The following is a 27,305-nucleotide window of genomic DNA, read 5'->3' as shown; positions in this document are numbered from 1 at the left end:
CTCTAGGGGGAAGAGTCAGTTCTCTGAGGGAAGCTGCCCATTCATTAAAGGGTTTCCACCCTACAATTATGGCAGGGGAAGGGCTTTTGTGCTAGATCCTTTACTAGAGTCAAGCTATGGAAGCTGGCTATCATTATTCCATTTTACAGGCGGAGGACAAGAAAGCCGAACAGGTTCAGCATTTCATCAGGTGACTCCAGGCAGGCAATAATCTGGCTAAGGGTCTATACTTTCAGTCCCTGAAGCATCACTCCACCACTAAGTGGAGATACCTGGGCCAGGCCACCTTATCCCCACACGCACACAGCTGTCATCTATTGGCAGGGCCTGAGAGGGTTTTAACAATGAAAAAATTGGCCGGAGCCAAGCAAGGTGGTTCATGCCTGTAATCCTGGCACTTTGGGAGGCTGAGGCAGGCGGATTACCTGAGGTCAGGAGTTTGAGACCAGCTTGACCAACATGGAGAAACCCCCGTCTCTACTAAAAATACAAAATTAGCCAGGTGTGGTGGCGCACGCCTGTAATCCCAGCTACTTGGGAGGCTGAGGCAGGAGAATTGCTTGAATCGGGGAGGCGGAAGCTGCAGTGAGCCAAGATTGCGCCACTGCACTCCAGTTTAGGCAACAAGAGTGAAACTCCGTCTCAAAAAAATAAGAAAAAAGAAAAGAAAAAAAATCGGCCTGGCGCGGCGGCTCAAGCCTGTAATCCCAGCACTTTGAGAGGCCAAGGCAGGCAGATCACCTGAGGTCAGGAGTTCGAGACCAGCCTGGCCAACATGGTGAAACCCCATCTCTACTAAAATACAAAAAATAAGCCAGGCATGATGGTACGTGCGTGTAGTGCCAGCTACTGGGGAGGCTGATACAGGGGAATCGCTTGAACCTGGGAGGCGGAGATTGCAGTCAGCCAAGATGGCGCCACTGCACTCCAGCCTGGCGACAGAGCCAGACTCCGTCTCAAAAAAAAAGCAATGAAAAAATTAATAAGCAGCTCACTCTGGGCAAAACCCTGATGCCCACTTGAAACCTGCCATGTCTGAGTTTTAGCAGTGCCAGAATCTGAGGCTACCAACACACCTCTGGGAACCTGCTACTGCCAACTATCCTTCCCATAACTACCTGAACAAAGCCAGTTATCAGTCCAGAGTGAGCACCTTGACAGGCATGGTTTGCTTGGCCCAATAGCATCTCTGGCTTTCTGGGTCAGCCTGTCTGGGTCACTTTATTACTCCCTGGACAACTGGATAGGATGAAAAGTGTTTAGGCTTTAGAGTTATGCCAACCTCAGTGTAAATTCTCATTCAGACACTTAACCGGCTGAGGAATACCTGGGGTCAGTCACTTAGCCACAAAGAGCTTCACTGGGAATAAACTCGCCTACCTTGGAAGGTTACTGTAGAATATATGAAACAGCATGCCATTTCCATGAAGGAAGGTACCATGTGTGGCTTATGGCCGGCACCTAGAACACTGCCAGCTTCACAGTAGATGCTCAAGAAATACTGGTTGCATAGAGGACCTAACACAGTGCCTAGTACTTAACAGGTACTCAATAAAGACTAATTTCCTTCCCCTTTCCTGTAGGGATGCTAAATTTAGAACACAGCCCTGAGTAGAACAGCCCATAACTCCTACCCCCAAGGATCTCCCAGCTGCAGCCTCCAGGATAATTACCCGATGCCACCACAGTAGCCAGGTGGTGCAGCTTGGAACAGGACAGTACCTGAGAGGAAGGCGGGTACCTTCTACCCAGGCTCAAAGGATCCTGAGTCAAATGTTCTTTACTCCCTGGCCTCAGGGAGAGGATGCATGCTCAGAAATGGTTTTGACATAACTAGCTCTTCCACACACATCCCCTCTGTTCACCAAGAGGAAGTGACATGTGGTATGTTGTCCAACGGGCTCTGACAATTCTTAAGCAAAGAGATGGAAGATGGAATTTCAATCCAATGGAGATCTAATAAACTTGCCCAGAGCTGCTGTGTCTAAGACCTCTTTCATATGCACCACTGGGCAGCTGGCAATTCTCTGGTAGGGGTAGCCCTCTGCAGAGGCTGGCTAGCAGACCAGGCACCTCTCCCAGACTGCCTTTTGTTTATAGCTGGCAACAACCCACCTGGTATTAGGACCACTGGCCAAAGACAATAGTCAGGCAAAGTGGGCAAGTGGCCTCAATCCCCACTTGGAGATGCCTCAGAGGGTGTGTCTGCAGTACTGGAATCCTGTCCCTCCTGTAATCAACTGAACAAATATTTGCCCCAAAAGAGAATTCAAAGCAGGAGGGAACAGGAGAGGTCACTGCACAAACCAACAGGAACTATTTAATCATTTATCCCCCCAGGGAGTTCATTTACAGAATGGCTTTCAAGTCTAGTCAGCCTTAGCTCAAGAGAACCCACCACCTTTACCTCCCCTGACCCCACCCCAGTTATCTGACCTCTATTGACTTGACCCCCTAGCCTTTTAGAAGAGGTGGCACAGAAGAGTTGAAGTTGCAAAGAAATGGGAAATGAGGGGGTGGGGTTCCAGGGCAAATCCTGGTCTCTTGCTCAGTGGTAAAGTGAAGTGCCTGCCACGCCCTAGGCCCAGCCTATAGACAGTGCATTCTTGACATTCCTGAGTCCATGGTGCTTGTCCCCTTCCACCTCAGCTCCTTCAATGGATGACTTATTTTCCACAGCTTGTTGCTTTTCTGCATATTCTGAAGGGATAGAATACCTCTCATAAACCTTGCACCTCCCCTAGGTAAGGAAATAAGCAAGAAACCAGGACTGAGTTCACTGAAGAGCAAAACTTGCCCACAGTGACCACTGGTGAAGAAGCTTTCACCACCACCTCATCCTGGCTCAGTGATGAGCAGGAGAACTCTCCCTCCCTGGAAAGGGAATTTGCTAGTGTTGGTCACTGTGCTCACATTATTGCCAAGATTTACAATACTCTGTAAGTCAAGGAGAGCTTGCCACATTTTTAGTGGAAGAAACTAAGCCTTGAGAAAGTAACCCAGCCTGTCCAAAGTCACACAGCTAGTTATATGACGGAGCTAGATACATGACAGAGTTTTAAGACAGGGACTTATACCTGCATCTGAAGTCTGTTACTAAATCTCAATGTCCCACAGAGCCCCAAAGACTGGGTTCTTGCTTTGCCAGCAAACAGTGCTTGGTGAAGAGGCCCCAGGGCTCTGGCCGGAAAGTAACAGGCAGAGCAGCTGGAGCTCCCCAACCGACCCCAGGCAACGAGGTGCAAAGTCCCCGGGCTTAATGTGTGACACAGCAAGTGCTCCACAAACAAGGCAACCATGCAGAAAGTCACACACTTTGGGGGAAATGAACTTAGGGGGCGCAGTGCAAACACAATCTGCACAGCCTACACTGCCCCAAAATCTGACAATTCTCAGCCATTCAACCCAGTGGGAACTCCTGCCTGTGGCCATGCCCTAGTCTGAGAGAAGAGTGCCTTACACGGAAACTTTGAAATAAAGGGAACTTGATTTGGAGAAGAGAAGCCCAGGATAGGACTGAGACCCCTAGGGGGAACAGATGGAGAGGTCTGTGGGTCACGGATACTCATCACCCTTTTGTGTGTGAACCATTGTATACGGTAAGGGAAACACCAAACTAACTTCCTACCCTCACAGGTTTGGGACTTAATGAACACATAGGCTATAGTTTTCTTTGCTAAGAAACTGGAACACAAGTATGGAATAGTGGAGTCATGGGGGTGACCAGGGTAAAAGATGCCTGATCTCTGAAGCACCGGGTCATTTATATTTCCAGGGAGTTAACCTCTTGTCGTGAAATGAGATCAGGTTTCCTCAACTATCAATGTCTCCAACAATCACCCAACCTAACAGAAAGAGATACAGAAGAAGGGCAGTTGGGGATCTCTGACCAGAGGCCAAAGAAAAGGGACACACAAGGGGCTTGGTTCTTACCCAGCCGCCGTTCTCCTGGATCCAAGGCTCTAGGTGGTCATTCAGGTAAGTGGCCATCCAAGCTGCGATCCGACTCACCAATACCTGCATCTCCTTGTCTACGCTTTCCACGCACAGTGCCCCGCCGAAGGAGAAAAAGGCCACAATGCGACCCCAGTTTACCCCATCCCGGAAGAGTTCATTCACTACCTGTTCAAAGCTCTGATATGCTGTCCCTGGGGTGATGTGGAGCTGGGATGTCAGGTCACTGAACGCCCGCCGGTACCGAAGTTCAAACTCGTCGCCTGCCTCCCTCAGCGCTTGCTTTACTGCTGCCATGGGGATCACCTCCCGGGCATCCAAACTGCTGCTGTGGCCAGTGGCTCCATTCACCGCGGGGCTGTCCACCAGGTGCCAGGATGGGTTGCCATTGATGGCACTGGGGGTCTCCATCTCCGATTCAGTCCCTTCTGGGGCCTCAGTCCTGTTCTCTTCCACATCACTAAATTGACTCCAGCTGTATCCTTTCTGGGAAAGCTTGTAGGAGAGAAAGTCAACCACCAGCTCCCGGTTGCTCTGAGACATTTTTATAATAGGGATGGGCTCAACCAGTCCATTGTCCAAAACACCTGCTCACTCACTGAGTCTGGTCTCTGGTTAGTGATTCTCTTCTAAGATCCAAAGCCAAAATAAGATTCTGAAGGGAGAGAAAGAGCTTTAGGAAAAAAAAAAAATTAATATGCATGCCACTTACCCTAAACATCCCATTCCCCCTCCAGGTACCAGAACTGGTTTCTTTGTGGGTCTTACGAAGGTCTGGATCTAGGTTCCAAGATACTTCAATTAAGTCAAATCGAAAGCACCAGTGGACTCTGAATCTCCCACCAGCCTTTTCTACCCCCCTCTTCTCCGAAATGCCTTCCTCGGAAAGTCACCCCTTGGGCAGTCCCCCCCTCACTCCCCCTCCCCCGCACCACCTACATTCAAATCCGCCTTAGGCAAAGGCAGGCAGGTGCAGCCCCCGGAAGATCTTTTGTATCACAGGTCGGGAGAGGAGGTGGCTGCGGGGATGCCGGTAACTCAGCCGGCCTCGCGGCGGCTGGCAAAAAACCCAGCTCCGGCCGGAGGGATCATGCGACCCGGCAGGCTGGGAGCCCAGAAGGCGACACAGGAATTGCGAAGCTCAGGAACCAGCCCCCTCGCTTGCTTCCTCCTCCATCGCCCGGATCGAGGGCGGCCGCTCCGCAGCCGCGGCCTCCTGCCACCCGGGAGCCCAGCCCCCTCGCTCTTGCACGCCCCTTGGCTCTCCGCCTCCTACTGGGAGCCAGGAGAACTCTCCCGGAGGTGGCTGGTATGGATTTAGTTGGTTTTTTTTTTTTCCTTTCTTTTTTCTATTTAAGTACCAGCCCAGGGTGAGGTGGAGGCGTCCGAAACCCTGAAGGGACTTCTCAATGGGGTTCAAGGTTTCGGTGAGGGACGCAGGGAGGGAGAAACTGCCTCGGATCTGCGATCTGACTTTGGGAAGGCCACCCCCAGGCCTGTCTGGGAGGTTGAAGGCCGGAGACCCCCCACAAATGCCGCTGGTTTTCTTTGAATTCCCCAAAGGCCCTGAACGTGGCGGTGGGGAATTGCCGGGTCCTCCATTCCCCGCCCGGACACAATGGCCGCCGGCGCCCTGCACAAAGACTGGGTGAGGGTGAGGCGCTGGGCCTCTCCTCAGATCAGGAAGAGGGGTCGAGGCCTGCTCGACGGCCCCACAGCTGAGACCACGTTTTCCTGGGGACAGGCCCAAAGTGGCTTCCTGGCGCCCCCGGGAGGGCTCCGGGGCCGGGGGCTGCACCTCTCCGGAGCCCAGGGTGGGCCGGTTGCGGCCTCGCGGCTTCTCGCGCTCACTAGGCCCGGTACCCGCCGAGCCACCGCCCCGTTGCTAAGCAACCGCCCTCCCCCGGGGGCGCCCCCTAGACCTTTCTAGGAGGAGGGGCCTCGCCCCCGGCGGTCCTCCCCAGCGCCGCCAATCAGCGAGCCTAGCCGGCACGGAAGCGGGACGGCGAAGGCTCCTATTGGGCGCAGCGGCTGTCAGGCACAGGGGAGGCGGCGCTCTCACCTGTGAGCCCCGCGAGCCGTGGGGGGCCACATCCCCCTTCATCGGCCCGGTAGCTTCCAGACGCGAGAGCTCTTCGCGGCCGAGTTCCGCGCCGCGGACCCGGGCCGGCCTACCTGGCTGCCGGCCTACCTGGCTGACTGCTCGCGCCGTCTCTCCCGAACAAGCCGGCCTCAGTTTCCCCTGAAGAGACGGGGGAACTTGCAAGCTCAGTCACTTCCGGTGCTGCGGCAACGCGCGCGAGCCCGAGACGCAAAGGGAGTGCGCGCCTTGAGTGACTGGCATCAGGACCGGGGAGAGATCGCCCCCTCGCGGTAGATCCGGGGAATCGGAAGGCGCAAAAAATCAACATTTATAATCACATTTCCATGTATTCATTAATTCAGTCAGTCAGTCAGTCATCAGTCAATCAGCCTATTTCATCCGTCCGTCAGTTTATATATAGAAGAAGCATCGCCTTGTGGTTAAGCACTTTGTCTGGATTCTAACTCTGCCAGTTAGGCAAGTTTCTCAACTGCTCTGCGCTTCAATGTCCTCAATTGTAAAATGGGTAATAGTACCAACCTCTCTCGTTGAGCTATTGTGATGATTTAAAAAGTTATTAATTGTAAAGTCCATAGGACAGGCCGGGCGTGGTGACTCACGCCTGTAATCCCAGCACTTTGGGAGGCCGAGGCGGGCGGATTACCTGAGGTCAGGAATTCAAAACCAGCCTGCCCAACATGGTGAAACCCCGTCTCTACTAAAAATACAAAAAATTAGCTGGGCCTAGTGGCGCATGCTTGTAATCCCAGCTACTCGGGAGGCTGAGGCAGGAGAATCGTTTACAGGAGAATCACAGGCGTGAGCCACCGCGCCCGGCCAATTTCCTTACATCCTGAACCACACAGTGTGTTATCCCGGCCAATTTCCTTACATCCTGAACCACACAGTGTGTTATCAAATGTTTTATCTTTGCCAATTAGATGGGTAAAAACCGAAGGCACTTTCATATTTCTTTTTTTTATTATGAATGAAGTTGAGCAATTTGTCATATTTTTTTAGTCTTTCTTTGGAGGGTGGATCTTGTATTGGTGAATTCTCTTCATATTGTTTACCCCCTTTCCAGGTGGTCTTTCTGTTGAACTTTTTCCTCATTTGTTGTTGTTGTTGTTGTTTGTTTGAGACAGAGTCTTGCTCTGTTGCCCAGGCTGGAGTGCAGTGGTGCTATCTTGGCTGACTGTAAACTCTGCCCCCCAGGTTCAAGTGATTGTCCTGCCTCAGCCTCCCTAGTATCTGGGACTACAGGTGCACACCACCACGCCCAGCTAATTTTTGTATTTTTAGTAGAGACAGGGTTTCACCATTTTGGCCAGGCTGGTCTCCAACTGCTGACCTCAGGCGATCTGCCTGCCTCAGCCTCCCAAAGTGCTGGGATTATAGGCCTGAGCCACCGTGCCTGGCCTTTTTTTTTTTTTTTTTTTTTTTGAGACAGGGTCTGTCTGTCACTCAGTGTGCAGTGCAATGGTGTGATCTCAGCTCACAGCAGCCTTGACCTCCCCATCCCAGGTGATCCTCCCACCTCAGCCTCCCCAGTAGTTGTGAATACAGGCTCGCACTTCCACGTCCAGCTAATTTTTGTATTTTCTGTAGAGAATGGAGTTTCCCCATGTTGCCCAGGTTGGTCTCAAACCCCTGGGCTCAAGTGATCCGTCTGTGTCAGCCTCCCAAAGTGCTGGGATTACAGGCATTAGCCACACTTAGCCCTGATTTATTATTATTATTATTTTTTGAGACAGAGTCTCGCTCTGTCGCCCAAGCTGGAGTGCAGTGGTACAATCTCAGCTCACTGCAGCCTCTGCTTCCGGGGTTCAAGTGATTCTCCTGCCTCAGCCTCCTGAGTAGCTGGGATTACAGGCACCTGCCACCACACCTGGCTAATTTTTGTATTTTTAGTAGAGACAGGGTTTCACCAGTTGGTCAGGCTGGTCTCGAACTCCTGACCTCGTGATCCACCCACCTCGGCCTCCCAAAGTACTGGGATTACAGGTGTGAGCGACCGCACCTGGTCTGATTTACATTTTTGGACCTGTGGTGTCACAATTATTTCAATATGAAAAGTATCATTATGGAAGCCTCAGTGTGCTTTGGGAGCCTAGCAGAGGGCAGATAAACTCTGTCCACAGATAGGGGCTTTACTGAACCGGCCCTCAAAAGAAGAATCGAATTTTGCTTGTGAGAGAAAGGATGTAGGAGTATTTTAAGCAGAAGATATTGCTTGAGCGAAGGCCTGGCAACCCAGCATGAGAGCCCATGGTGTCCTGGAAATAAATTGGGATGACTGAGGGGAGTGGTAGAGAGGAGATGGAATATAAATGTGTATCCATGCGAGCAGCACATCAAATAGCACCAGAGGAGCCAGCAAAGCTTTTTTAAACCAGAAAGAACATGAAGAAATTTATATTTTGGAAAGATGGATACAGTATTTTGGAAAAGGAATTTTGCAAGTCTTGAAAGTGGCTCTCAAATGATCTTTCACTGGATTCTAATTTAAAGAAAGTAAGTTACATTTAAATCTAAAGAAAGTAAGTTTTCTTTTTTATACTTCTCTGTATTGTCTACGCATAACTTTGTATTTTTTTTCTTTTCTCTTTTTCTTTTTTTTTTTTTTTTGAGACAGAGTCTAACTCTGTTGCCCAGGCTGGAGTGCAGTGGCATGATCTTGGCTCACTGCAACCTCTGCCTTCTGGGTTGAAGCAATTCTCTGGCCTCAGCCTCCCTCTTTTTTTCTTTTCTTTTTTTTTCTTTTTCTTTTTTTTTTTTTTTGATATGGAGTCTCGCTCTATCGCCCAGGCTGGAGTGCAGTGGCACAATTTCAGCTTACTGCAACCTCTGCCTCCTGGGTTCAAGTGATTCTCCTGCCTCACCATGTTGGTCAGGCTGGTCTCGAACTCCTGACTTTGTGATCCGCCCGCCTCGGCCTTTCAAAGTGCTGGAATTACAGGCATGAGCTACCACACCCAGCTATTATTTTATTTTATTTTATTTTATTTTTTTGAGACAGAGTCTCACTCTGTCGCCCAGGCTGGAGTACAGTGGCGCGATGATCTCAGCTCACTGCAAGCTCCACCGCCTCCCACGTTCACGCCATTCTCCTGCCTCAGCCTCCCGAGAAGCTGGGACTACAGGCGCCCACCACCACGCCCGGCTATTTCTTTTTTTGTATTTTTAGTAGAGATGGGGTTTCACCGTATTCGCCAGGATGGTCTCAATCTCCTGACCTCGTGATCTGCCCGCCTCGGCCTCCCAAAGTGCTGGGATTACAGGCGTGAGCCACCGTGCGCGGCCTATTTTTAACTATATAACACTATTTAAAAGCATGCCAACTTTGGCCGGGCACAGTGGCTCACCTCTGTAGTACCACCCCTTTGGGAGGCCAAGGCAGGTGGATTACGAGATCAGGGGTTCAAGACCAGCCTGGCCAACATGGTGAAACTTCGTCTCTACTAAAAATGCAAAAATTAGCCAGGTATGGTGGCAGGTGCCTGTAATCCTAGCTACTCAGGAGGCTGAGGCAGGAGAATCACTTGAACCCAGGAGACAGAGGTTGCAGTGAGCCGAGAGCATGCCACCACACTCCAGTCTGGGCGACACAACGAGAATCTGTCTCAAAAAAAAAAAAAAAAAAAAGAATCTCAGAAACAGACCGGCCATGGTGGCTCACACTTGTAATCCCACCACTTTGGGAGTCTGAGGCAGAAAGATGCTTGAGCTCAAGCCAGGAGTTCAATACCAGCCTGGGCAACATAGTGAGACCTCTTCTCTACAAAACAAAACAAACAAACAAACAAAAACAATTAGCCAGGCCTGGTGGCATAACACCTGTAGTCCCTAGCAACTCAGTAGAATGAGGCAGGAGAATCGCTTAAGCCTGGGAGGTCGAGGCTATGGTGAGATGTGATCATACCATTGTACTCCAGCGACAGAGTGAGACACCCTCTCAAAAAAAAAAAAAAAAAAAAGAATTTCAGAAACATATTGAATGGAAAAAATTGCAAAAGAAAGAATAATGTAGGAAGAATCTACTTATACGCAGTTTAGAAATAAGCAAAACTATACAATTTAGAGTTTGTAGTATCTAGCTTCCTCCAAGATGGCACCTGAATATCCCTGCCTCTTCGTATTCACGCCCTTGTGTGTTTTCCTCCCACACTGAACCACAGTTGTTCTGTGTGACTAATGACAAATTGCAGCAATGGAATGTTTCTTTCCCTCCCTTCTTTTCTCTCTCTCTTTCTTTCTTTTCTTGACAGGGTCTTGCTGTTGCCAAGGCTGTGGCGCAGTGGCACAGTCACGGCTCACTGCAGCCTTGACCTCCTTGGCCCAAGCAATCCTCCCCCACTCAGCCTTCCTAGTAGCTGGGACCACAGGTGTGTGCCACCACACCTGGCTAATTTTTGTATTTTTTGTAGAGACAGTGTTTTGCCATATTGCCCAAGCTGGGGGTATGTCACTTTCAAGACTTGGTTACAAAAGATTGTGGCTTCAGCCGGGCGTGGTGGCTCACGTCTGTAATCCCAGCACTTGGGGAGGCGGAGGCGGGTGGATCATGAGGTCAGGAGATCCAGACCATCCTGGCTAACACGGTGTAACCCCATCTCTACTAAAAATACAAAAAAAAATTAGCTGGCCGTGGTGGCGGGTGCCTGTAGTCCGAGCTACTCGGGAGGCTGAGGCAGGAGAATGGCGTGAACCTGGGAGGCAGAGCTTGCAGTGAGCCGAGATCCCGCCACTGCACTCCAGCCTGGGCGACAGAGGGAGAGTCCAAATCAAAAAAAAAAAAAAAAAGATTGTAGCTTCTGTCTTTGTGTTTGTGGTCTCTCTCACTCTGGGGGAAGTCAGCTGCCATGTTGGGAGCAGCCCTATGGAGAGGTCGATAGTCATGTGAGGGTCCTCCTGGCCCAGTAAAGCCTTCAGGTGATGATAATCTTATTAGAGACCCTGAACCAGAACCACTCCATTAAGCTGAATTCCTCAGAATTGTATTCCTCAGATACTCAGAAATTGTATGAAATAATAAATTATTGTAATTTTAAGCTGCTAAGTTTGGAGGTAATTTGTTCTCCAATAGTAGATAACTTGTATATATACAAGTTATATGTATATATACACACCTTATATGTCTATGTGATAAGAGAATGACAAACACAAAAGTCATGATAGGCTGGGCACAGTGGCTCATGCTGTAATCCCGGCACTTTGGGAGGCCAAGGCGGGCAGATCACTTGACATCAGGAGTTTGAGACCAGTCTGGCCAACATGGCAAAATGCCATTTCTACTAAAAATATGCTGGGTGTGGTGGCGTGCACCTGAAGTCCCAGATACTCTGGAGGCAGAAGCACGAGAATTGCTTGAATCCAGGAGGTAGAGGTTGCAGGGGGCTGAGATCCTGCCACTGCCCTCCAGCCTGGGCAACAGAGAGAGCCTCTCTCTCAAAAAAAAAAAAAAAAACAACAACAAAAAAAAGTCATTATAGCTATTGGACATTAACAGGAGAGGGTACTGGATTGATCTAGGGAACAAGATGAAATTGGAAGCTTCAAAAATAATGATCTATGTCTGAAACAGAATAGTAGTAAACAATTTAAATAAAAAGGAACAAGGCCGGGTGTGGTGGCTCATGCCTGTAATCCCAGCACTTTGGGAGGCCAAGGTGGGCAGATCACAAGGTCAAGAAATCGAGACAAGCCTGGCCAACATAGTGAAACCCCTGTCTCTACTAAAAATACAAAAAAATTAGCTGGGCATGGTGGCGGGTGCCTGTAATCTCAGCTACTCGGGAAGCTGAGGCAGGAGAATCGCTTGAATCTAGGAGGTGGAGGTTGCAGTGAGCCAAGAATGAGCCATTGCACTCCAGCCCGGGCAACAGTGCAAGACTCTGTCTCAAAAAAAAAAGAAACAAACAAACAAAAAAAGTAGAAAAAAAAAGGTTAACGAAAATGGTTTTCTTGTTGAATTATACATAGGTACAGAGACCTTTTTTTGCTTCATTATTCTTTATACCTTTCATACATTGCATATATATATTTGTATCTACTCTATTAACAAAATCAATGTTTAAAAGACAAAAGGAAATATACTAAAATGCTAATAGTAGAGATAGTGCCACTAAAGGCTAGATTATAGTTATTGTTCTTTATTCTTTATTTTCAGTATTTTTTCATATATACAATTTTAAAAAACTTCAATAGCTTTAGGGCTACAAGTGGTTTTGGGTTACCTAGTAGATGAATTATACAGTTGGTGAAGTCTGGACTTTTAATGTTCCCATCACTTAAAAAGTATACATTGTAATCAATGGGTGATTTTTAATCCCTTACCCTCCTTGTATTTTCCAAATATTAAAATAAGAAAGCATTACTTTTGGCCTGGTGCGTTGGCTCATGCTGGTAATCCTAGCACTTTGGAAGGTCAAGGTGGGCAGATCACTTGAGGTCAGGAGTTCAAAACCAGTCTGGCCAATACCGTGAAACCCTGTCTCTACTAAAAATACAAAAAATTAGCTGGGTGTGCTAGTGGTTGCTTGTAATCACAGCTACTCAGGAGGCTGAGGCAAGAGAATCACTTGAACCTGGGAGGCGGAGGTTGCTGTGAGCCAAGATTGTGCACTCTAGCCTGGGTGACAGACGAGATTCTGTCTCAAAAAAAAGAAAAGAAAAGAAAAGAAAACATTACTTTTTAAATGAAAAATTTGAACAACATATGAACACACGTAGACATTATATATATATATAAATGTGTGTGTGCATAGCTATAGATATATGAGGTATCTGTATTTGCATTCAAACGTCTTTGAATCACTCTTTTTTTTTTTTTTTTTTTAATTGAGATAGGGTCTCCCTCTGTTGCCCAGGCTAGAGTATGGTGGCACAATCATAGTTCACTGCTGCCTCAAACTCCCAGGCTCAAACGATCCTCCCACTTCAGCATCCTGAATTGCTGGGACTGCAGGTGTGTACCACACCTAGCTTTTTTTTTTTTAATTTTTTTTTAATTTTTATTTTTTATAGAGACGGGGCCTCACTATGTTGCGTAGGCTGGTCTCAGACTGCTACCACCAATCTTACATGTGCCGAGATCGCGCCACTGCACTCCAGCCTGGGCGACAGAGCGAGACTCCATCTCAAAAAAAAAAAAAAAAAAAAGTTGTTTTGGAATAGTCTCTGGAAGAACAGGCAATAGCCTGTCTGGATGTGGTGGTTACTTTTAATCTCCTCTCTGGTGACTAATCTTCCCTGGTTGTTTGATGAGATTCCTAGGAAGAGAGTTTAAGACAATTGCGTTTAGCACAATTGGAAGAACTTCCCTCAGTCATATAAGGGAAAGAACTTCAGCAATGGCTCCCTCCTGCTCTTTGGAAGGGAATGATGGGGACAGGGAACAGAAGGTCAAAGAGAGACCTTGTTTCTGAGGCTTATTTCTGAGGCCTTTCAATCTCCTTTGTTCAAAGCACCCAGCATGCCAAAGCACCATATTTTAGAGTATCATTTTCTGAGCCCCAACACTTGGTTGGATGGAAGATCGGAAGAAAAAACGAAAAACAAACAAACAAACAAAAAAACCAGTGCCACAGTGCTGACTTTTCTGGGGAACCTTTTTTTGTTTGTTTATTTTCCGAGACAGGGTATGACTGTTGCCCAGGCTAGAGTGCAGCAGTGTAATCACAGCTCACTGCCGCCTTGACCTCCTGAGTCCAAGCGATCCTGGGGGATCCTTTTGACAGCTGTCATCAATGATTTATACCTGCAGCCTTCTCCAGAGGAGTGTCTTTGGGTGATTGAAGTCACCTCGCTTGAAGGTGTCTGGAAGTTAAGTCATCACCCAGAGCCAATGAAGTAGGAGGCCTCCATTGAGCTGGAAGGCAGGTCCGGATTTCCGGCCTAGTGACCACTAGTTAGATGGTGGAGGGAGAGGGACTAAGAGACACAGAGTGGAGGATTAGATTGGTTAGGGGCAGCAGTGGAGGCTGGTTCGTTCTTTCTCTCTCATTATTTATTATTTTTCAAGACAGGATCTTTTTTTTTTTTTTTTTTTTTTTTTTTTTTTGAGACGGAGTCTCGCTTTGTCGCCCAGGCTGGAGTGCAGTGGCCGGATCTCAGCTCACTGCAAGCTCCGCCTCCCGGGTTTACGCCATTCTCCTGCCTCAGCCTCCCGAGTAGCTGGGACTACAGGCGCCCACCACCTCGCCCGGCTAGTTTTTTGTATTTTTAGTAGAGACGGGGTTTCACCATATTAGCCAGGATGGTCTCGATCTCCTGACCTCGTGATCCGCCCATCTCGGCCTCCCAAAGTGCTGGGATTACAGGCTTGAGCCACCGCGCCCGGCCAAGACAGGATCTTATTCTCTCACCCAAGCTGGAGTGAGGTGGCATGATCACAGCACACTGCAGGCTCAACCTCCTGTGTTCAAGCAATCCTCTCGTCTCAGCATCCAGAGTAGGCAGGACTGCAGGCATGTGCCACCACACCCAGTTAATCTCTCACTTTTTCAAAACAGTTTGAAGAGCTTAAATAACTTTCTACCTCACTGGCTCCTCCTTCTCTCTCCTTTGCAGTTTTACTGTTACAAAAAAAAAAAAAAAAATAGGCCAGGTGCAGTGGCTTACGCCTGTAATCCCAGCATTTTGGGAGGCCAAGGCAGGCAGATGACCTGAGGTTGGGAGTTCAAGACCAGCCTTACCAACATGGAGAAACCCCATCTCTACTAAAAATAGAAAATTAGCTGGGTGTGGTGGTGCATGCCTGTAATCCCAGCTACTCAGGAGGCTGAGGCAGGAGAATCACTTGAACCTGGGAGGCGAAGGTTGCAGTGAACCGAGATGGCGCCATTACACTCCAGCCTGGGCAACAAGAGTGAAACTCCATCTAGGAAAAAAAAAAAAAAAAAAAGAAAAAAGAAAAAAAAAATGGCCCGGCACGGTGTCTCACACCTATAATCCAACACTTTGGGAGGCCAAGGTGGGCAGATCACGAGGTCAGGAGATCGAGACCATCCTGACTTCCTGGCTAACACGGTGAAAACCCGTCTCTACTAAAAATACAATCATGTGGCCGAGCATGGTGGCACATACCTGTAATCCCAGATACTCAGGAGGCTGAGGCAGGAGAATTGCTTGAACCCGGGAGGGTGAGGTTCAGTGAGCCGAGATCACGCCATTGCACTCCAGCCTGGGGGACAGAGCGAGACTCCGTCTCAAAAATAAATAAATAAATAAAATAAGTAAGTAAAAAGAATGTTGCTGTGTATTATTTGGTTGATTTGAGTTTATTTATTTATGTATTATTATTATTATTTTGAGATGGAGTTTCGCTCTTGTTGCCCAGGCTGGAGTGCAGTTGTGCAATCTCGGCTCACCACAACCTCTGCCTCCTGGATTCAAGCAATTCTCCTGACTCAGCCTCCCGAGTAGCTGGAATTACAGGCTCCCGCCACCACCCAGATGGTCTCGAACTCCTGACCTCAGGTGATCCACCCACCTTGGCCTCCTAAAGTGCTGGGATTACAAGTGTGAGCCACTGCGCCTGGCTCACATTCCTTTTTTTTTTTTTTTTTTTGAGACGGAGTCTTGCTCTGTCACCCAGGCTGGAGTGCAGTGGCCGGATCTCAGTTCACTGCAAGCTCCGCCTCCTGGGTTCACACCATTCTCCTGCCTCAGCCTCCCGAGTAGCTGGGAGTACAGGCGCCCGCTACAGCTAGTTTTTTTGTATTTTTTAGTAGAGACGGGGTTTCACCGTGTTAGCCAAGATGGTCTCCATCTCCTGAGCTCGTGATCTGCCCGTCTCGGCCTCTCAAGGTGCTGGGATTACAGGCTTGAGCCACCGCGCCCAGCCTTTTTTCTTTTTAATTAAAGACTCAAGTTATCTATCCTTTCTCTGTGTAAGTCCAGTTTGACTTCTCCCCTCTGAATTTCCCATTCTTGTTAGTTTGTTATGAATTCTTCCATAACTTTCTCTGTCTATGTATATCCACGTAGGAGAGGCAGTCCAGGGCAATGGTTGGGGGTTGGTCTCTGGAGTAGGCCTTCCTGGCCTCAAATCCTGATTTTGTCACACAAAAGCTGTATGATCTCAGAGAAATTGTCTAATCTTTCTAAGCCTCAATTTCTACAATGTATAAAATGGGTGTGGTAACATTAACTATCTCATAGGGTTATTGTTAGGATATATGAGTTAATACATGTAAAATACTTCTAATAGTGGTTGGCATGTGGTAAGTACTAATGGTTACTTATACACACCCATGGGAAAAGTGGAACATTATTTTGAGTATTTTAAAAACATAATGATGTCATAATGAATTTATGTCAATCAGCAATTCATTTTTTTTGAGACGGAATTTCAGTCTTGTTGCCCAGGCTGGAGTGCAGTGGCACGATCTCGGCTCACTGCAACCTCCACCTCCCGGGTTGAAGTGATTCTCCTGCCTCAGCCTCCTGAGTGGCGGGATTACAGGCGCCCACCACCATGCCTGGCTAATTTTGTATTTTTAGTAGAGATGGGGTTTCAACATGTTGGCCAGGCTGGTCCCGAACTCTTGACCTCAGGTGATCCACCTGCCTTGGCCTCCCAAAGTTCTGGGATTACAGGCATGAGTCACCGTGCCCAGTCATGCTATTCATTTTTTTTTTTAACTCAAAAATGTATCTTAAAGATCCCCTCCTGTCAGTCCAGATCCATGGAACTTTTTAAAACTGCTGCTTAGTGTTCCATTCTGTAGGCAGTTGGTTGAAATATTCCCCTATTTGTGAAAATTTAGGTGGTTTCCAATTTCTCACAACTACATTGCAGTGAGCTACTAATTGATTTCCCTGTTTCCACTCTTGTCCCCTTTCCTCGGTGATAATTGAAATTGTGGACAGAGTGGACCAGATGTGTCTGTCCTTCCAGCTCTGAAATTCTGCTTCAGTGATTCAGACCACATAGTCTGCCATTCACAGAGAACGAGAACTTGAAGCTCAGCCTAACATGAGCAGATAAAATGACAGGAGAGGAAACTGTTGGACCAGGTTTACCTCCTGTTCATTTGGAAGGAACTGGGAAGCTCTTGCACACATCCTGGCTTCCTTGCATTGCCTCATTCATTCGTTTATTCATTTGGTCAGTTACCTTCTGCCTAGTAGTCCCCAGACAACGACAGTTCTGATGCCTCTTCCTTCCTAATATAAGGCAAACTACCTTCACCCCAATCTTGACCTGAGCCTGTCTACTCCATGGTTGGCAGGCACATGCCTGGTTGTTGGGTGATGTGGGTGCTGAAAGTGGGACAGTCACAGCCCAGGCAGACCCCTGCCCTCCCTTTGCTCCACTGTCTATCCAGCTCCTGCCTTTCTCCTTGTATTGCCATCCACACTTCAGGGCCTCGTGAGCAAACGGTTTTGCATTTATCACCTGCTAATACACTAGATCATTTACTTATTTCGCTCATCTAGCATCTGCCTTCTCCCCTAGAACGACAGTTCCACGAGGACAGGAATTTCGTCTTTTTACTGCTGTATCCCCACACTTAGTATATGGTGACTTGGCACATAGCAGGTGCTCAATAAACGCTGCAGCAACTGGGCCTTTGTGTGACTGGATGAGTCTTATCTCTTGGAATGAAACCTAGAAATGGAAGTCCTACATCACAAGGCATACTTGTTTGACATTTTAATAGTTGTTAATAGGTCGAGTGCAGTGGCTCACACCTGTAATCCCTGCATTTTAGGAGGCTGAGGCAGGTGAATCACCTGTGGTCAGGAGTTCCAAACCAGCCTGGCCAACATGGTGAAACCCCGTCTCTACTAAAAATTAAAAAATTAGCTGGGCTTCGTGGTGAGTGCCTGTAATCCCAGCTACTCAGGAGGCTGAGGCAGGAGAGTCACTTGATCCCTGGATGGGGAGGTTTAGTGAGCCCAGTTCACGCCATTGCACTCCAGCTTGGGTGAAAGAGCGAAATTTTGTCTCCAAAAAAAAAAAAAAAGGCCGGGCGCGGTGGCTCAAGCCTGTAATCTCAGCACTTCGGGAGGCTGAGACGGGCAGATCACGAAGTCAGGAGATCGAGACCATCAGGAGATCAAGACCATCCTGGCTAACATGGTGAAACCCTGTCTCTACTAACAAATACAAAAAACTAGCCGGGTGAGGTGGCGGGCGCCTGTAGTCGCAGCTACTCCCCCCCGCCCAGCCTTCCGAAGTGCTGGGATTACAGGTGTGCCACTGCGCCTGGCCTACTAGATTCTGATATACGTGATATACGTGAGTTCTGGATTTTGTTTTTGTTTTTAGAGATAGGATCCAGCTCTGTTGCCCAGGCTGGAGAATCATGGCTCGCTGCAGCCTTGACCTACCAAGCTCAAGTGATCCTCATACCTCAGCCTCTCAAGTAGCTGGGACTACAGGTACGTGCCACTACACCTGGCTAATTTTAAGGTTTTTTTGTATCTTGCCATGTTGTCCAGGCTGATTTCAAACTCCTGGCTGAAGTAGTCTTCCTGCCTCTGCTTTCCAAAGTGCTAAGATTACAGGCATGAGCCACTGTAACTGGCTGAGTGTGTTTCTGGACTCTTAAACTCTTCTACTGATTTCCCCCACTTTTAACTTCTATGACAATACCATACTTAAAAATACCTCTATTTATTTATTTATTTATTTTTGAGATGGAGTTTCACTCTTATTGCCCAGGCTGGAGTGCAATGGCGCGATCCTGGCTCACCACAACCTCCACCTCCCCGGTTCAAGCGATTCTCCTGCCTCAGACTCCGGAGTAGCTGGGAATACAGGTGCCTGCCACCACGCCAGAATAATTTTCTTTTTTTTTTTTTTTTTTTTGAGACGGAGTCTCGCTCTGTCGCCCAGGCTGGAGTGCAGTGGCCGCATCTCAGCTCACTGCAAGCTCCGCCTCCCGGGTCTATGCCATTCTCCTGCCTCAGCCTCCCGAGTAGCTGGGACTACAGGCGCCCGCCACCTCACCCGGCTAGTTTTTTGTATTTTTTAGTAGAGACGGGGTTTCACCGTATTTAGCCAGGCTGGTCTCGATCTCCTGACCTTGTGATCCGCCCGTCTCGGCCTCCCAAAGTGCTGGGATTACAGGCTTGAGCCACCGCGCCCGGCCTAATTTTCTATTTTTAGTAGAGATGGGGTTTCTCCATGTTGGTCAGGCTGGTCTCGAACTCCCGACCTTGGGTGATCTGGCCACCTTGACCTCCCAAAGTGCTGGGATTACAGGCATGAGTCACCGTGCCCAGCAAAAATATCTCTTTTTAGACAAGGTGCGGTGGCTCATGCCTGTAATCCCAGAACTTTGGGAGGCTGAGGTGGGAAGATCACTTGAATCTGGGAGGTTGGGGTTAGAGTGAGCTGTGATCCTGCCACTGCACTCCAGCCTGGGTGACAGCAAGATCCTATCTCAAAACAACAAAACAACCACCACAACAACAACCACTACTCCCCCATCCCCCCACTTTTTTTTTTTTTTTTTTTTTGAGACGGAGTCTCGTTCTGTCCCCCAGGCTGGAGTGCAGTGGCCAGATCTCAGCTCACTGCAAGCTCCGCCTCCCGGGTTTACGCCATTCTCCTGCCTCAGCCTCCCGAGTAGCTGGGACTACAGGCGCCCGCCACCTCGCCCGGCTAGTTTTTTGTATTTTTTAGTAGAGACGGGGTTTCACCGGGTTAGCCAGGATGGTCTCGATCTCCTGACCTTGTGATCCGCCCGTCTCGGCCTCCCAAAGTGCTGGGATTACAGGCTTGAGCCACCGCGCCCGGCCTTTTTTTTTTTTTTTGAGATAGAGTCTTGCTCTGTCGCCCAGGCTGGACTGCAATGGTGTGATCTCAGCTCACTGCAACCTCTGCCTCCCGGATTCAAGTGATTCTCCTGCCTCAGCCTTCCAAGTAGCTGGGATTACAGGCACCCGCCACCATGCCTGGCTAATTTTTTGTATTTTTAGTAGAGACAGGTTTTCACTATGTTGTCCAGGCTGGTCTCAAACTCCTGACCTCAAATCATCTACCTGCCTTGGCCTCCCAAAGTGCTGGGATTACAGGTGTGAGCCACTGCATCAGGCAACCACCTCATTTTAACTGTGGAAAATTTCAAACTCATACAAGAGTATATGTATGTATTTATGTATCATGAACCCATCACCAGGTTCAACAATTATCATTTTGTAGCTAATCTTGTTTCATCTAAATCCCCACCTACTTATCTTCACTGCCTACTCCCAATTATTTGGAAGCAGGTGCCAGAGTAATTTCATCCCTACCATATCTCTATGTATCTCTACAACACAAGGACTCTTAAAACAGAAAACAAAAGGTGTGGTGGCTCATGCCTGTAGTCCCAGCATTTGGGAGGGTGAGGCAGGGGGATCACCCGAGGTCAAGAGTTCAAGACCAGCCTTGGCCAACATGGTGAAACCCCGTCTCTACCAAAAAATATAAAAAATTAGCCAGGTGTGGTAGCGTGTGCCTGTAATCCTAGCTACTTGGGAGGTTGAGGCAGGAGAAACCGGGAGGCTGAGCTTGCAGTGAGCCGAGATCGAACCGTTGCACTCCAGCCTGGGCTACAATAATGAAACTTCGTCTCAAAAAACAAAACAAAACAAGACAAAACAACAACAACGAAAAGAAAACAAAACCAAACTCTTGGCAGTTTATGTTTTGAATAAACTAAATCATTTGTCCTGTGGTTTTCCTGTCTGGATTTTGCTGATTGCCCCCCGTGCGTGTTGAACCATACTTTAAAAATTACTATAATTTCATGTTAATATGTACAAAATCTGGTATGTCAATTTCCCCAATCTTTTTCAAAATTCAAGATGCCGGCCGGGCGCGGTGGCTCAAGCCTGTAATCCCAGCACTTTGGGAGGCCGAGACGGGCGGATCACGAGGTCGGGAGATCGAGACCATCCTGGCTAACACGGTGAAACCCCGTCTCTACTAAAAAAATACAAAAAACTAGCCGGGCGAGGTGGCGGGCGCCTGTAGTCCCAGCTACTCGGGAGGCTGAGGCAGGAGAATGGCGTGAACCCGGGAGGCGGAGCTTGCAGTGAGCTGAGATCCGGCCACTGCACTCCAGCCTGGGCGGCAGAGCGAGACTCCGTCTCAAAAAAAAAAAAAAAAAAAAAAAAAAAAAAAAAAAATTCAAGATGCCACTACTTGTGCTTTTGCTCTTCCATAGGAACTTTAGAATTAACTTGGCAAATTCCAGAACAGAACCCACTGGGACTTTCATTGGAATTGCCTCGACCTTTTTTTTTGTTTTGTTTTGAGAAGAGTCTTGCTCTGTCGCCCAGGCTGGAGTGCAGTGGTGCAGTCTTGGCTCACTGCAACCTCCACCTCCCGGGTTCAAGTGATTCTCCTGCCTCAGCCTCCCAAGTAGCTGTGATTACAGGCCCGTGCCAGCACGCCCAGCTAATTTTTGTATTTTTAGTAGAGATGGGGGTTTCAACATTTTGGCCAGGCTGGTCTTGAACTCGTCGCCTCAAATGATCTGCGTATCTCGGCCTCCCAAAGTGCTGGGATTACATGCGTGAGCCACCGCGCCCAGCCTAGAGCTAAAGTTTTGAATCTTTAGCTTTTGCTGGTATTATGAAGGGGGTTGTTTTGTTGTGCTTGTTGCTTCTATTTTCTAATTGATTAAAAAAAATTAAGATGGTGGGGGTGGTCTCGTTATGATATCTACGCTGTTCTGGAACTCTTGGTCTCATAGAACCTTCTGCTTTAGCCTCCTGAGTAGCTGGGATTACAGGTGAGGGCCACGAAGCCTGGCCTCTAATTAATTATCGGTGATGTATAAAAAGAACAGACCTTCTTCATTCGAATCCCGTCTTCTCCATCTATTATATGATTTTGGACATGTTTGTTCAACTTCTCCGAGCCTTTGTTTTCTTTTTACCACATGGGGATCATAAAGCCGGAATGCAGTTGGGAATAAAACCGGATAAAGCACCCAACGAACAAGATCAGGGCAGGGCCTGGGTAAAAGGTTTGAGAAGACACATGCACGGTTGGGAAGGACGCTACGGGCGAGTCTATGTTGCATGCAGGAGACTCCACGTTAAGACGAGTGAACTCCTCTGAACCTTCAAGGGATAATGCACAACCATAACGAGAATAATTTTTAAAAATAAAGTTTTCTTCCCTGAAAGCCTGGGGATGTCCAGGATGCGCGCCATTCTGTGATCTAAGTCGACTTTCCACCTCTTCAGTTGGTACCACCTTTCCCAAAGAGTTTGGAGCAGAGCACTCCGGTCTTCGTAGTAATTTACTCCTAAGGGCTGGTCCAGTGGACTCACGCAGGCGCAGGAGACTACACTTCCCGGGAACTCCCGGCCTCGTTGTTCGCTGGTACCGCCTTCTGACTTCCGGTATTGCTGCTCTCTGTAGGGCCAATCGGGAGCCTGGAATTGCTTTCCTGGAGCTCTGATTGGTGCATTCGACTAGGCTGCCTGGGTTCAAAATTTCAACGATACTGAATGAGTCCCGCGGCGGGTTGGCTGGCGCTTCGTTGTCAGAACTGAGGAGAGGCTAGGTGAGCCGCGGGAAGAAAAGAGGGAGCAGCTGGGGCGCGGGTCTCCCTCCTCTCGGAGTTTGGAATGGCTGAAGTTCACCTTCCAGCTCCTAGCGCAGTTCGCGCGGGTAGGCCTGGCTTCTGAGGCGGTTGCGGTGCTCGGTCGCCGCCTAGGCGGGGCAGGGTGCGAGCGGGGGCTTCGGGCCACCCTTCTCTTGGCGACAGGATTTTGCTCTGAAGTCCGTCCGGGAAACTGGGAGGAAAAGGAGTTGCGGGAGGCTATCGTCTAATAAAGGTAACGATAATTATTATTACCATGCTAACAGGTTATAAACATTGACTGAACTAAGTACCCTGCGTGCCCGTTCTCATTTAATTTCCTCGCCAAGCCAATGTAGTTGGTGCTATTCTTGGTCCCTCTTGACGGAAACGGAGGAAGGAGGTAGGAGGAGGAAACTGTGGGCCAGAATCTAGATAAATTTCGAGAAATGGGTGATACAGTAGCCCTGCCCTCAGGAAGTGTGGCGTTTGATGGAGGAAAACAGAGGTAGTCACAAATAAGGACATTTCAAAACTGTTATCTAAAACAGAAAGATGATTAGATGGTGTGAGAACATAATTGAGGGAGAGTTTAAGTCCATTTGGAGTTGTCTTCTATTTGGGATTTAAAATTCATTATATGTTATCCATATTTGTCCAGCTCTCTCTTTTTGTATGGAATCACCAGATATTATTCCCTTTCTCATTTCCTTTCTCAACATTTATAGATTGGAGGGGGGAAGGAAAACCAAACCAGGTTATAATATTGTAGAATTGGTTTGCCCCCTATTTTCTTGACATATAACGTCTTGTTTTCCACATATAATTTTCTGGTAGTTCAGTAACATGGACTTCCCCAAATCAGGCCTACTTAGGATAGAAAAGGATTTTTGACTCCTAGATTTTGCTTTAAGACCAGCTCTTGGTTTACTCCCTGGTTCACCCTTACCTTTTCTTGACATCCTATGGCCTCTCTTTGAATTTCTCTCACTCATCAAATGTTGTCAAAAATAGGACTATAAGGATGTTCTTGTATTGTGGCCTTAGTGTATTACACCACCCCCACGTCAGACTTAAGTCCGTCCCCCTGGTTGGATGGATGAGTCAGTTCAGTATTAAGCTGGCATTCTTGGATCAAAATTATGTGGCTCTCAGCTAACTCAGCCATTTAGTTGTCCTTTGAGGGTACTGCGTGCTCAGATTGGCATGAGATATGGGTATACAGATGTGTGATGAACTCAAAGGTTTTTTGGTGTGTTTGGGGACAAAAACATGGTTTGAAATTGGCAAGTGAGAATCAGAACAAGACAGGACACCATCTGAGTGCTCTACTGTTTTGTATTCTAAGTGTCCGGACAATTTAGAGGTGAGGGAGATCAAGAGCCAGTTTGTGTTTCTGTGCTTCACAAAGCCACCCTTGCCTAATTCTTGATAAGCAAGAGTTTGGTTAGACAGGGACTGAAACAATCCTGGTACATAGGAATCACCCACTAAATACCTGTTGAATTGACTAGGCAAGAAGGCACTATCTGAATTGACTACAAAATTGCGGGTATGAAAAACTGGATTGTACTCAACTAGGTTGGTAATTTTGTTTAGACTTTCAAATTAGCTGAATAGGGTTTATTTGGCTAACCTTATGCTTAAATCTGTGTATTTCAACCTTGATAAAATTAATTTATTGCAGTTAAGATTGTCCAGGATTATGTGAGAGAGTCCTTCATTTCTTGTTTAGGTACCAGATTTTCAGAGTTCGTCTACATCTGTTGGTTAATTTTCCTTCAGCTTTTTCTGGGTCTCTTCCCTAATTCTCTTTGAATTCCTGGGAGAAAGAGGAGGGAGAGTTAAATGCCCTTTGACATACTTAATTTTCTTTGCTATGAGTAAAGTTAGGAAGCAAAATTGACTATATAGAGAGGTTTTTTTTTTGAGATTTCAGCTCACTGCAACTTCTGCCTCCCCTGTTTAAGCAATTTTCCTACCTCAGCCTCTCGAATAGTTGGGATTATAGGGACCTGCCACCATACCTGGCTAATTTTTGTTTTTTGTTTTTTTTTGAGATGGTGTCTCACTCTGTTGCCTAGGCTGGAGTGCGATGGTGTGGTCTTGGTTCACTGCAACCACTGTCTCCCAGGTTCAAGCAATTCTCCTGCCTCAGCCTCTCAAGTAGCTGGAACTACAGGCACGTGCCACCACACCCGGCTAATTTTTTTGTATGTTTAGTAGAGACGGGGTTTCACTGTGTTAGCCAGGATGGTCTTGATCTCCTGCCTGCCTTGGCCTCCCAAAGTGCTAGGATTACAGGCGTGAGCCACCGCGCCCAGCCTAATTTTTGTATTTTTAGTAGAGATGGGGTTTCACCATGTTGGCCAGGCTGGTCTTGAACTCCTGACCTAAAGTGATCCACCTGACTTGGCCTTCCAAAGTGCTGGGATTATAGTTGTGAGCCACTGCTCCCGGCCTGTTAACCCTTTTTTTACTACAGAGAACTTGGAACCTGTTTCATCACTTTTCTACTTCTTCCAGGTTCTTGATACATATTTGCCAGACTTCAAGATTTAAGAAAAGGGGTGAAAGAGAAGATTGCAACTTTCAGTCAGGCCTGTAGGCCTGATAGACTGATTAAACCACAGGTAAGGCAGTGACCATAGGAAGAAGGAACATTAATATATCAACTTCATAAGTGTTTAAATGACTTTAATTTTATAAAGTAACACATATTTTGGAAGGAAATTTATTTATTACGAAAAGCAAAAAGAAAATAAAATCACCCACTATCCCACCTCTCAGATAAACCGTGGTTAGCATTTTGATAGATTTCTTTATAATTTTTTTCTGTGTCTGTATAGTCATCCCTTGATATCCATGGGGAATTGGTTCTAGGACCTTCCCAGGATATCAAAATTCTCATACGCGGCTGGGTATGGTGGCTCATGCCTGTAATCCCAACACTTTGGGAGGCTGAGGCGGGCGGATCACCTGAGGTCAAGAGTTTGAGACTGGTTGGCCACATGGCAAAATCCTATCTCTACTAAAAATACAAAAATTAGCTGGGTGTGGTGGTGTGCGCCTGTAATCTCACCTACTTGGGAGACTGAGGCAGGAGAATCCCCTGAACCTGGGAGGCAGAGGCTGCAGTGAGCCAAGATCTCGTCACTGCACCCCAGCCTGGGCAACAGAGCAAGACTCTTGTCTCAAAACAAACAAAACAAAATTGTCAGATGCTCAAGCCCTGGTACAAAATGATGTGTAGTATTTGCATATAGCTTATGTACATACTCCCATATACTTTAAATTATCTCTAGATTACTTATAATACCTAATACAATGTTAATACTATGTAAATAGTTGTTATACTGTATTGTTTAGGGAATAATGACAAGAAAAAAGGTCTAGGCTGGGCACAGTGGCTCAGGCCTGTAATCCCACCACTTTGGGAGGCTTAAGTAGGAGGATTGCTTGAGGCCAGGAGTTTGAGACTAGTCTGGGCAACATAGTGGCATCCTGTCTCTACAAAAAAAAAACATAAAAAAATTTAGCTAGGCATGGTGGCACCTACTTGTAGTCCCAGCTACTCGGGGGGCCGAGGTGGAGGGTCACTTAAGCCAAGAAGTTTGAGGTTACAGTGAGCTGAGGGTGCCACCGCACTCCAGCCTGGGTGGCAGAACGAGACCCTGTCTCCAAAAAAAGTCTACATGTGCAGTACAGATGCAGTTTTTTTTTTTTTTTTGAGACGGAGTTTCGCTCTTGTTGCCCAGGCTGGAGTGCAATGGCATGATCTTAGCTCACCACAACCTCCACCTCCCAGGTTCAAGCGACTCTCCAGTCTCAGCCTCCCAAGTAGCTGGGATTACAGGCATGTGCCACCACACCCAGCTAATTTTGTATTTTTAATAGAGATAGGGTTTGTCCAGGTTGGTTAGGCTGGTCTCCAACCCCCGACTTCAGGTTATCCGCCCACCTCTGCCTCCCAAAGTGCTGGGATTACAGGCGTGAGCCACCGTGCCCGGCTTTGCAGTTTTTTTTTTCCCCAAATATTTTTGATCTGCAGTTGATTGAATCCACAGACATGGAAACCATAGATACAGAGAGCCCACTGTCTTTAATTTTTTTAAAAAATCATACACTAAAATCTTTTGTTAATTTTTTCAACTTTTTTTTTGAGTCGGAGTCTTACTCTGTCTCCCAGGTTGGAGTGCAGTGGCCCGATGTCTGGCTCAAGGCAACCTCTGCCTCCCGGGTTCAAGCAATTCTCCTGCTTCAGCCTCCCGAGTAACTGGGATTACAGGCACCCGCCACCTTGCCCAGCTATTTTTGTGTTTTTGATAGAGACATGGTTTCACCATATTGGCCAGGCTGGTCTCAAACTCCTGACCTCGTGATCCGCCTGCCTTGGCCTTCCAAAGTGCTGGGATTACAGGCTTGAGCCACTGCGCCGGGCCCCTAAGTTTTTTGACTTAATAATCAGGCTATGAATATTTTCCCGTGTCATTAATAAATTTTCTTCTCTTTTCTTTTTTTTTTTTTGAGACAGGGTCTTGCTTTGTCACCCAGGCTGGAGGGTGCACTTCAGTGGCGTGATCACAGCTCACTACAGCCTCCATCTCCTGGGCTCAGGTGATCTTCCTGCCTCAGCCTCTCGAGTTGCTGAAACTACAGGTGCATGCCACTATACCTGGCCAAATTTTTCTGCAACATAATTTTTTTTTTTTTCTTTTTTGAGATGG

The 27,305-nt window shown here is 47.6% G+C and overlaps 2 protein-coding genes across 17 annotated transcripts in view; one reads left to right on the top strand and one right to left on the bottom strand.

Annotated features, from left to right (window-relative positions):
* Nucleotides 1–6,283, bottom strand: part of BCL2L1 (BCL2 like 1) — a 59,798-nt gene extending 53,515 nt beyond the window's left edge. For 2 of the 10 annotated variants that reach the window (XM_050807305.1, XM_050807312.1), the window contains exons 1-2: nucleotides 6,017–6,283; nucleotides 3,934–4,609 (exon numbers count right to left, since the gene is read on the bottom strand). In XM_050807305.1, coding sequence (XP_050663262.1) covers nucleotides 3,934–4,497 — 564 coding nt within the window. In that variant the 5' untranslated portion in view covers nucleotides 4,498–4,609; nucleotides 6,017–6,283. Of the gene's footprint in view, nucleotides 1–3,933; nucleotides 4,628–4,695; nucleotides 4,835–4,893; nucleotides 5,932–6,016 lie in introns of those variants that run through there. The other 8 variants (XM_050807313.1, XM_050807309.1, XM_050807310.1 and 5 more) reach the window with 8 other exon arrangements.
* Nucleotides 6,284–21,351: 15,068 nt separating this feature from the next.
* Nucleotides 21,352–27,305, top strand: part of TPX2 (TPX2 microtubule nucleation factor) — a 61,640-nt gene continuing 55,686 nt past the window's right edge. For 2 of the 7 annotated variants that reach the window (XM_050807065.1, XM_050807058.1), the window contains exons 1-2: nucleotides 21,352–22,834; nucleotides 25,105–25,211. The gene's annotated coding sequence lies outside the window, so the exon portion shown is untranslated. Of the gene's footprint in view, nucleotides 22,835–22,855; nucleotides 22,982–25,104; nucleotides 25,212–27,112; nucleotides 27,238–27,305 lie in introns of those variants that run through there. The other 5 variants (XM_050807063.1, XM_050807060.1, XM_050807062.1 and 2 more) reach the window with 5 other exon arrangements.

Source organism: Macaca thibetana, chromosome 10, assembly GCF_024542745.1.
Source record: "Macaca thibetana thibetana isolate TM-01 chromosome 10, ASM2454274v1, whole genome shotgun sequence".
NCBI lineage: Eukaryota > Metazoa > Chordata > Mammalia > Primates > Cercopithecidae > Macaca > Macaca thibetana.
Note: the sequence above shows the minus strand (reverse complement) of the source record. Positions and strands in the feature narration are given on the sequence as shown.